This window comes from Protomyctophum parallelum (assembly GCF_964188405.1).
Source record: "Protomyctophum parallelum genome assembly, chromosome: 15".
In the NCBI taxonomy this organism is placed as follows: Eukaryota; Metazoa; Chordata; class Actinopteri; order Myctophiformes; family Myctophidae; genus Protomyctophum; species Protomyctophum parallelum.
Window position 1 is genome coordinate 24,895,272 of NC_139710.1, and position 11,191 is coordinate 24,906,462.

General features: G+C 41.6%; 1 protein-coding gene across 1 annotated transcript; it reads right to left on the bottom strand.

Moving 5' to 3' along the window:
- Positions 1 to 2,574: 2,574 nt before the first annotated feature.
- LOC310872664 (arrestin domain-containing protein 3-like) lies at positions 2,575 to 7,118 on the bottom strand (the record flags this gene model as incomplete). The annotated part of the gene is made up of 7 exons (XM_083784709.1): positions 2,575 to 3,406; positions 3,630 to 3,898; positions 5,139 to 5,235; positions 5,410 to 5,557; positions 6,027 to 6,087; positions 6,507 to 6,716; positions 7,040 to 7,118. The coding sequence occupies 7 exons, from the start codon at positions 7,116 to 7,118 to the stop codon at positions 3,293 to 3,295; spliced, it is 978 nt and encodes a 325-aa protein (XP_083640835.1). The 3' UTR covers positions 2,575 to 3,292.
- Positions 7,119 to 11,191: the final 4,073 nt, after the last annotated feature.

An 11,191-nucleotide genomic window follows, 5' to 3' on the forward strand; every position in this document is an offset into this window, starting at 1 on the left:
CTGTATAGTATGGTCAAGTAGGCTGTTATTTTTCCGGGGAAAAAAAACACAAAAGTAAGTCACTGGGTGTTTGTGTATTGCAGCAGACACCCTACTCCAGGCAACCCAAAGAAGGCAGATCAGACCCCAGCCTGTGTCCAATTACCCTCTGGGACCGCAGGCGGTTTGTTTGCACACTGTATGGTTGGTGAACCATTAGGGAGCCCACGTCCGTTTATGCCAAGAAAAGCTTGGGTACTTTCAGGCTAGTGTCCAAGTGGCATGCTCCCCCACCGTCTCTCGGGGGCTTAGGGTGGCAGGTGAGCTGCTAGCATCGGGTGTTGGGCTCTGGGCACTGTATCTAATAGCAATTGTATAGCAACAGGTTTGTTACTGTGTGTTCTGTCTTCGTCCTGCACTATGCAGATGTATTGATTTGCGCTAAGTATCCCACTCGGCAAAGTGATGCACAATTCAGTGGCGCAGTTCATTGACAAGCCTGACATTCTGGCCTTAATGCTCCTGTACCTCTTCCCAGAGAGTAGGATGGCAAACAGGCCATGGGAGGGGTGATGGAGGTCCCTTATGATGCTGGTGGCTGTTTGGGAACTGTGTAGAGCGCCAACAAGGAGGGAACAGACATTTTACAATTAAGACATTTAGCAGATGCTCTTAGTCCAGAGTGACTTACAGTAAGCAAGAACAGAAAACATAGTAATTACAACAAATACATAAAGAAAATTGTCATAATTAATCATACGTAAGTTAAGAACCTAACAGTGGAATATCTATGAAACTAGTGTATACAGTGTATACTTAGATAGCATTTTATGTAGACATAGCATAGTGTATACTATACACTATGCTATGTCTAGTACATAAAATGATATCTAAGTTACATAAGTTAAGCCTATGCCTGTAAGGTCGTCGAGGCTAGGGCAAGTGCTATGGGCTATGGAGTCTGACGAGGTGGGCTTTCAGACTACGGCGGAAGATGGAGAGTGAGTCTGCGGTTCTGATTGCTATGGGAAGTGCATTATAAGTTCTCAGGTTGATTCTTAGTCAGGGTGTGGTCAAATGGACTTAATTTCTGTCTCTGAGTAAAACACTGGAAGGATGGATGTCACTGAGTTCAGTTCAGGTAAGGTACTGTAGGATTCAATATTACAATTCCTTCATCCTGGAAAGCACTGTTCATTGAGACTTTTCTGTTATATTGTAAATTAATGTAAATTAATAGGGATTATGTCATTTCTATGTTAAAGGTCTGAAGCAGTCAAAGTTTTAGCTTTGAGCTTGTGACATTCTTATAAGCTACGTTTATCCACTGTCCAGGTTTTTAGCACTTGAATTCCCTTTGTGGGATCAATAATGATCTTATCTTGTCTTACATCTTGTACATTTGACACGTTATGAGCTTGTGAAGTAAATGAGCTAAAAGTATTCTACTATATAGCCCATAAACATACGTAAACGTGACTAAATACTCAGGCAAAGATACGGAGAATAGGACGGACGACGGTGAAGGCAGATGAGAGTTTCCAGAAGTCCATTTTATTGTCAGAGTTCAGAGTACAGACAAAGACAGCAGATCACAGCTATGCAGGGGCATGGAGCCCCATGCCCCATGCACCCAGGCAGCCTGACGGCTCCTGGGACTAACACACACAGTTACATTTTGGTAGGCTTTAAATACAGGTTAGAACAAAGAGATCAAATGAACATGACCAAAAGGTGGTTCCCTAACCCCCACTGTCCCAAATGGTCCATGCATGTCTAAATAAGGTAGTAGGTCTGAGCAAGCTCAAAGTAGGCCTGTAGGCTATTTACCATAGAATGCAAGCTGTGAACTGGTGACTATATGCGTCTGCCCTGTTGTCTTTCCCCCCCCTGCATGCAGCAAGAGAGAGAGAGAGACCAGGGTACATTTTTAGTTTAAAGGTGAAACAATTTAGTCTGTCCAGTTTAACATTACTAATATAGGCTATATTTAATGTGAATTTGTGATTTCAATATACATCACGGGGAATGCGGGTTACGCAGTAGTCCTGTTAAGAGCAGGGAGATAGATTAAAAAAAAACATGGGGAACATAAATAATAGCCCACCGGTGGTGCTGGGGTGGTGGTGCAGAAGGAAGGCGGGAAGAGCATGCAATCTAGTGAGCTTAAGTAGCCCGCCCAATTGGTCAGCTGACTGCCACATCAGCGAGTGGGTCTTGCACACACAGAATACACCCACATAGTAATGCAGCATATTAACTGTTGTAATCTCTAGGTACCGGACCCTCGTCCGGTTCTGGCAGTGTGTGTGTAAACTGGGTGGTGTGTGATAATCCAGCTGAATTATTCCTGTGGTACGGCGGCGATCGACGGGCCCGGGAGAACAATAATGACGGGACACTCAGACAGTATCTCGCCAAGGGTTCACAATTTATTATACACATACAGAATCATATATAGCTTTGGATCCTCATGTCCTCATGACGTGGCACTGAGACATAACAATAACAATCGGCTAGCAGCAAGTTGACCTTGCTCTCTGAGATGTCTCCAGTGTCTCCAGTGACTGTAACAGACTAGAAAGTCTGTTACAGTTCAGGCAGTACACAATACATATCTAGTACATTTGTATATTCACGTACAAGTACATTGTACAAGAACACAGCATAGGCACTCAGATCATATCATGTTTTATACTACAACATTAACCCCTTGAGTATGTATGTATGCGCCCTTGAGCACATGAAACCCCTCGAGTATATCTGACTGAACTAACTCCGCAAGCTATGCATCATTTAAATAACCAAGATGCAGTCATTGCAGTGGAGTACAAATACCTCAAACTTGTACTTATAGTACAGTAGGCCTACTTAAGTAAATGTACTTAGTTACTTTCCACCACTGCTCATTTTACAGTATGTCCAAAACTGTGACTTCAGGTAATGAAAAAACTAACCAAACAACAACAACAACAACAATAATCTTTATTTATAAAAATAATAGCAGATCCACAAGTTCACAATGTGAGGCCTGGAAATAGTAGCCTACATTTGTTGACCTAGCATATCATTTTTACTTTGTACAGTATAGTTACAATGCACATAGGCTATACACATTTTGTATATACTGTTTAGAGTAGACTGATTCTACCTATGGCCCTAGATTACTGAGGCACTACACTGTCTCTACTCTCTATACTCCCAATGTATGAATGAATGGACCATTGTAACGCGCTTTGAATAGCCAAGTAGTCAAATCTTGTTATGGACACATTTGTCTGAGTACGATTTTTCCACTGACTTTACATTCCCCTCAGTACTTGTATGCTTCCAGGGCCTTTGAAGAAGACCAGTCGTTCATATTTGGGAGGACCACGATGGGTAGTTTAATCTCTGGGTCCTTGGCGAGCGCCACGTCCAGGATAACCTGAAGGGAATTATAATTACGATTAACGATTAATTTTCATTCATAAATCAGGGTTGCATGTGTCACGATCCAACCGGTAGGCCTATCAATATGTAAACAAAGTACTTCTATTGGTGACTTGTAATCGATGTAAAATGTTAATTGTTTAGCCATTTTTAAACTGCATTGGAGCGCCAACTCAAGTTCCAGACAGACAGACAGACAGACAGACAGACAGACGTACCTTCAGTCTGTACTCCAGCTTGATAATCTTGCAGTTCAAGATGGAGGGAGGCAGCTCTGTCGGGAGACAGAGGGTCTTGCACACGGTCCTCCTGCTCGACTTCTCAATGGGCTCGTCCTTGTCCTTCAGGATGGTCGACGTTCGGCACTTCCTCTTCTGGCCGTAAATACCTTTGCCGAAGTAGCTCTTCTTCTCGTACAGCTCGAACTTCGGCTTGACGCTGCGCGTGCAGCTGTTCACCACCTCCACCGTCACGCTCAGGGACTCTCCTGTCGGAGCGGGGGAGAGAGAATGGCAACACGTCAGTGTTTCTCAAACACACGCACGTGACATTTATAATAATAGCAGCATTTCAATATTATCTGCTATTACTGCAGAGGCCTACATTGTAACAAACTAGACGGTATTTCATTCTAAAGGTCCTTTTAGATGGACGCAACATGGGCGCAAAAAACGCAAGCGTAAAAAAAAAGTCGCAGGTGTGTGCACGAAACAAGCATGCGACAATTTAGCGGGACCATGCCTGCGTAAATACGTTTGCATTGTCGCCCCTCAACTTGCTGCCCATCTGAAATGACTCTAAAGGGCCTTGCAAACGTCAAGCGGGGAACGCAGGCGTTGCTGCCTGGATCAACACAGGTCTCCTCCAGGTCTGTTGAAGAGGGGCGCAACAACGCAAGCGTAAAAAAAAAAGCTAAACAGAATCCAACTATAGGCGCGTTTTATCACTCCCCGTTTGCAAGGCCCTTTCACCTCCAATTTGTAATATAACCAAAATGTTGAGTACACCAACGTTTTTTGTTAAAAATGTTTAGTATGGGTCCCCAGCATGTAGAAACTGCCGTATGCTAACTTGCATTATGTTGGGCAATTTTCATAATTGGCATAATATGTTACCATACCATTACCTATAGAAGGCAAAATATTCAAAATTTCATCATGCTTTATCTAGCATGCGATGTGTCAAACTAGGTCACTAAGGTCATGATGCTGAATCCATTCCAAGCATTAGTTTTGTAAAAACATTGGGCTTAAAACGGCCATGCCCACCGTTTTTAGCCCAATGAGTGTTTTTTTGCAAAACTAATGCCTGGAATGGATTCAGCATAATGAAAACCCCCTAGTTTGACACATCACATGCTAGATAAATCATGATTACATTTTAAATATTTTGCCTTCTATAGGTTGTAATTGGTCACATATTATGCCAATTATGAAATTTGCAAGTTGCTGGAGACCCATACTAAACATTTCTAACATAAAACCCCATTCACAATGGGGCTCTATGGGCTGGCTACTAGACTATTTGCTGTCACCTAGTGGTGATAAGAGTAAAACGGCTAGGACGTTTTGATTGATTGATTGATTGATTGATTGAATACTTTAACAGTTTGCAAACATAATTATATTGATAATATTTAAAAGGCACGGTGGTAGGCCTACAGATTTATACAAATGAATGCTAAAAGTATAACCCAGATCAAATTGTGCACCTTTTGCAAACCTTACCTTGCAGGTATCCCATCTTCTCAGTGAATACGTTCATAGATACGTTTCCAGATGCAAAGAAAACAACGTCTTTGTCCTTACTGCCGTACTGCTGCTCCTGAAATGACACGCCACACTCAGTATGATTATATTATCCCATTCTGACCTGAGATCAGATTCTAAAAATGTCTTCTACATCCTGACAGTTTTCATTCTGACCTGAGATCAGATTCTAAAAATGTCTTCCGACAATGCACTATGTATTTGAAAGTATACAGCTTCCACCACTGACCATGAGTCCAGGCAGGGCCATGTCTGCTTTGGAGACAAAGGTGAACTTGGTTTTGTCCTTGCTTGGTATCTTCATGGATCTGCTCAGCTTGGCCTGCAGGGAATGGACCACCTTGCCTGTGTGTGTCTTGAAGGTGGACGGCAAACTCCTGCACACAAACGTCACACAGCAGAGCAAAATGCATAAAGTAACCATGGGCTGTATTTTGCGTGTCTTAAGTACCAGGTCTTATTCCCTAACTTGAGTAAACTAAAGACCTGGAGGCGTGATCAATGCTCTTTGGCCACTCAGAATAGCCAAATGGCATTGATCACGCCTCCAGGTCTTTAGTTTACTCAAGTTAGGGAATAAGACCTGGTACTTAAGACACGCAAAATACATCCAAATGTCTTCTATGATCTATGTCAGTGGTACTGACAATGTGGTCGAAGTTGGTCATTGAGGGGGTTCCTAACAAAAAAAATGTCACAACTTTACCATTATTGTATACATTACTATTTTTGAATCCATTTGGTCAATTTGGAAAACAAATTGTCTCTTGGCACAAACTGTTTTCAGATGGGGGTCTCGGCAGCCAAATGCATATGTCTGGAGGTCCTTAAGAAAACTATATATACCTGTCAGGGATCTGGAAGGTGAAAGGAAACACATGGCGGCCTGGTCCAATCTCCTGGGGATCTGTAAACAAAGTCATTGTTATTGTGAATGTATTTCTCGATTCAATTTTTGTCTTTGCATTGTTATAATTTTTTTGCATGCATGCATGCATGCATGCACATTTGCACCAGGTATCTCGATCGCCACTGTGACAGATACATACGGTGCACAAGTTTGGTATGCATTTGGCAACAGACCCCTGTAACTCTGAGTGTACACAAATTGTCCATTAATTTGGTTCAGTTTGTGGAAAGTTATGGGTCAGTTTGTGGAAAGTTATGGGTCAGTTTGTGGAAAGTTATGGGTCAGTGGTCCCACGCATTCCAAAATGGGGGTCCTAAGCTTGAAATGAAACAAAAGGTTTTCACCCACACACACACACACACACACACACACACACACACACACACACACGTAAAACATGTTTTTCTTCTTATTACCTGCCAGAATGGAGTGTTCCACCTTGTAATACTTCTCTTTATCGTGATAATGCCAGGTGTTGATGATGGTGTTTTCCCAAATGTGAGACTCAGACCAATACACTGATGCTTTGCCCTTGGCGGTGAAGGTCAGCGACTGGACCTTGGTTTGACCCGACGTCAGCACGATGATTCTGCCTGTCATCACCACAGTTTTATAGTTAAATATAACTTTGAGGAACAAAACAACATTTCTTAACTGAAATAAAACATAGCTTAAGGAAACTAACTGAAATTGTAGTGTGTTTACAAAATGTACATATAGTTTTGGGTGGATATGCAATTTTATCTTCTGAATCTTAAAATAGATTTAGAAATAGAATAGCAAAAATAGGCGATCTACAAGCTCACAATGTGATGCGTTGTGAGCTTTTAGATCAGCTTTTCTTTTTGCTTCCCCTGACCTTTTTTTCACCCCTGACCAATACAAATAAAATACATTATAGCAGACCCCAATTACAATAAAAACAAATGCAAAACTACAACAATCTTGCCTGTTATTGAATCTCCGTTGGTGAAGATGTTTCGATCATTGAGAGCATCATATTCGATGGTGAATTTATTGATGGTCATGTCTGCTCTAACTCCGATCAGTGCTCTGAAGAAACAGACTGCCTTCAGTTTAACTGCAGCTATCTGTGAAGGAATGAGCAAAGACAGGAACAAAAAAGAAACAAACTGGTTTCAGCCCCTCCCTATCAACCCTTTATCATACAACTACAGCTGTGGGTGCGGCTTCAGTTCAGGTGGATCACCACCCACCAGGCAAACCAGGCATACTTAATGAACTGTTGGGCGTGTTTTGTGAAAATAAATCACGGCACTCCACCCATTCTGACCTGAGATCAGATTAAAACAATGTCTTCTACATCCTGAAAGTTTTCATTCTGACCTGAGATCAGATTCTAAAAATGTCTTCTATGTCAGTCGCTCTTCGATTTTTCCAAAATAGCAGACCTACAAGCTCGTAGCGCGCTACTCGGTGGCGCGCTATGAGCTTGTAGATCTGCTATTTTTAAATAGCTAAAGCACGACATGATGCTAACACCAAAGTGGGTTCCCGCCCAAAATGGGTTAACCACATTTTGGCCATTTGAAAATAGGCGATCTACAAGCTCACAATGTGTTCTGTTATTTTCAAAAGATTATTAAACATTTGAAAACTTGAAATGAGACATTCTGAGAGTACTTTTACTTACTTTAAGTACATTTCGATGCCAATACCTTTGTGCTTTTACTCTATTAGCTTGGATTCCCCATCGATAATGTAACTGGTAGACGGGTTTCTGACATGTCCACAGCCCTCCTCTGAAACGCAGAAAGAGTAGAAAGAAATAATATGAAGATACATTAATTGGGTGAAGTCGACCTTTACGTTGTTGATTTATTTGTATGGGCCAATAACTTATACCTATACCTACAATGTTCTTGCAATAGGTTAAATAATAATATAGTCAGAATGTGGGCCATTAATGTAACAGAATGACCATCTAAATTTAGATTTTTGGACTGATCATGCACTTTGATAACATGGGCATTAAAGGAAGCAGATTACTATCCTGGGCCTGCGCTGCAGTATCTTTATACTATAGCCTGCATGCACAGTAGTGCTAAACAAACAGTAGCCTAGAATATTACAGTAATGGGTCCATTAAGGTACAATATAATGCAAGCTAATATATAATGACTTGAGTCATTTATTGTTTCAACATGGTTTTTGTGTAGGACTGTAGGCCTATACTGTTATGTGGGGGTGATGATAAGAAACAGGAATCTATTATTCAAATCAAATATCTATATGTGGTCGATGAATCATCATTGTCATCAATCAATATTTGCTTTTGAAATGTAGTGGAGTACATGAGTAAAAGTATTGAAAATGTGATATACACAAGTAAAGTACAAATACCTCAGAACTGTACTAGTGTACTTAAGTAGGCTACAGTAGGCCTACTTAGTACTCATAACTAAGCAAATGTATACTTAGATACTTTCCACACAATGTGTTACAATAAAACACAACATGAGCTTTTAGATCTGCTAATTTCTGTGGAAGTTTCCCCGGGATATGGATGCTATAGGTATTAAGTGGTTAATGCAGTAACAATTATCAAAATATTGCATTTCCTATTTGTTAAGGATGCTATAGGCTATAGGCCTAAGCACGCAGGCAACTTGTATGGTTTAAGTAAAGTGACGGGTGTAGGGACACCTATAATCCTGCTGAGACATAATATATTCTTATGTTGATAGTATAGTTAGTAGGTTGACTTTGGTCTGATCAAGTCCAACTACACTTGGCTTGGTCAGTCATATATTCAGAGAAGTGTTCAATCTCCCCCCAAAATAACCCACTTCAAATGAATCCCATGTGATCAGTCTGGCAAAGCCAGGCTACAGAATATCAAGCACTATAGCTGAGGCTGGAAAACAAATTAATAAATGGCAGGCACCCAGAATGAGTGAGTCTGTGAGTGAGTGAGTGAGTGAGTGAGTGAGTGAGTGAGTGGGTGAGTGTGAGTGAGTGAGTGTGAGTGTGAGTGAGTGAGTGAGTGAGTGAGTGAGTGAGTGAGTGAGTGCATGAGTGAGTGAGTGAGTGACTCGAGTGAGTGAGTGAGTGAGTGAGTGAGTGTGAGTGAGTGAGTGAGTGTGAGTGAGTGAGTGTGAGTGAGTGAGTGAGTGAGTGAGTGAGTGAGTGAGTGAGTGCATGAGTGAGTGAGTGAATGCCAGACATCGCAGACTGTGCCCACTTTTCCCACAATGGGCACTACCCAAGATCAACAGTGGGGGGCAGCAACAATACGTCAACCTGGCGTCTAGTCTGACAGAAAGAAACTCAGAAGAAGAGGATCATACCCGCAATGCAGTGTTTTGTTTGTGTTCTGAACCAAAGATGGTAGATTTTTATTCTTAAATAAACTTCTGTACGAGAGAAACAGTGTAGTTTATAATTCTACAGTGTAGAAGTGTCAGTGAGTGACACTTCAGCTCCTCGAAACGTCTTCTGGACGTGTCGCTTTAGCAGAGGTGGTGATATGTGTGAAAACAACGTGGTTGTTGATGTTGACTGACTGCTTAGCAACTACAGAACGTGTCGTTTAAAAAGTGTATTGTCGTTAATCAGCAGGAGGAGCTGAAACACAAACCGCGGTGAGGTAGCCTACAGGTAAAGATGAACAAATTCATGTTGTGTTTCATATCCATTAGTCTTCATGAATCATAATTTGAGACAGTTTAATAGCCTACTTATACTCGTTAGATTGTAATTCAATGTGATCATAACACATTACAACTGCAGCAGCAGTTGCCTTTGCCTACACATTTGTTGATTATGCCACTGTATTGTTTTGTTTTACTAGTTACTAATACTATAGCATTACATCTCCATTAATCACTGATGGTGCAAATTTATTAGCCTATATTTCACTTAATTAACTTGTAAATGATATTTTTACTTTGCATTTTTACTTTTACTTTGTTAATTTGAATGTCAAGTGAAGTCATTGAATGAAAAAAAAAACTGTCTGTCTGTGTCTGTCCTTATTTTTTAGTGATAGGCCTAGTAGTGTGTATTATATTGTGTACTGTACTTCCAAGTTGTAGAGGTGGATGGCAAGTAATAAGACACTGGAGAGCTTGGATTCATTTCACATTGACTATTCTTTGTTAGTGCTCAGCATAGCTTCACAGCCTGGCATGGCAGCGTCTAGTGAACAGATCTAATGAACAGATTTAAGGCTTCCGGTGGACGATCTCTTCAAAATAAGAGTACCCTCTAGAGTATTGAAAAAAAGTTTAATTTGCACATTAAAACTACAAATTAAGCATTTAAATGATGCTATATGATGCTATAAGACACACATTATGTTTCTGTGTAAAAATAAGTAATTAAATCATTTTAATAATAATAATAAAGTTATCTAAATGGATAAATGCTATTCACTGGAGTGCATGGACTTTATAAAGTGGACACTGGACAAAAGACGGCTCCGCGAGGCAACTATCTGGACATACCCACGCGTTCGGGGAGATGTCCTCTACCACACCCCACTCTCCGCTAAGCGGGAGAGGTGTAAAATTCACAGCAGCAGACCTTCTACTGTGGTCAATGCTGAAAAAAGTACCGTTTCCGGACCCAGAATGGACACTGGACAAAAGACGGCTCCGCGAGGCAACTATCTGGACATACCCACACGTTCGGGGAGATGTCCTCTACCACACCCCACTCTCCGCTAAGCGGGAGAGGTGTAAAATTCACAGCAGCAGACCTTCTACTGTGGTCAATGCTGAAAAAAGTACCGTTTCCGGACCCAGAATGGACACTGGACAAAGAGGCCTCCGCGAGGCAACTATCTGGACATACCCACGCGTTCGGGGAGATGTCCTCTACCACACCCCACTCTCCGCTAAGCGGGAGAGGTGTAAAATTCACAGCAGCAGACCTTCTACTGTGGTCAATGCTGAAAAAAGTACCGTTTCCGGACCCAGAATGGACACTGGACAAAAGACGGCTCCGCGAGGCAACTATCTGGACATACCCACACGTTCGGGGAGATGTCCTCTACCACACCCCACTCTCCGCTAAGCGGGAGAGGTGTAAAATTCACAGCAGCAGACCTTCTACTGTGGTCAATGCTGAAAAAAGT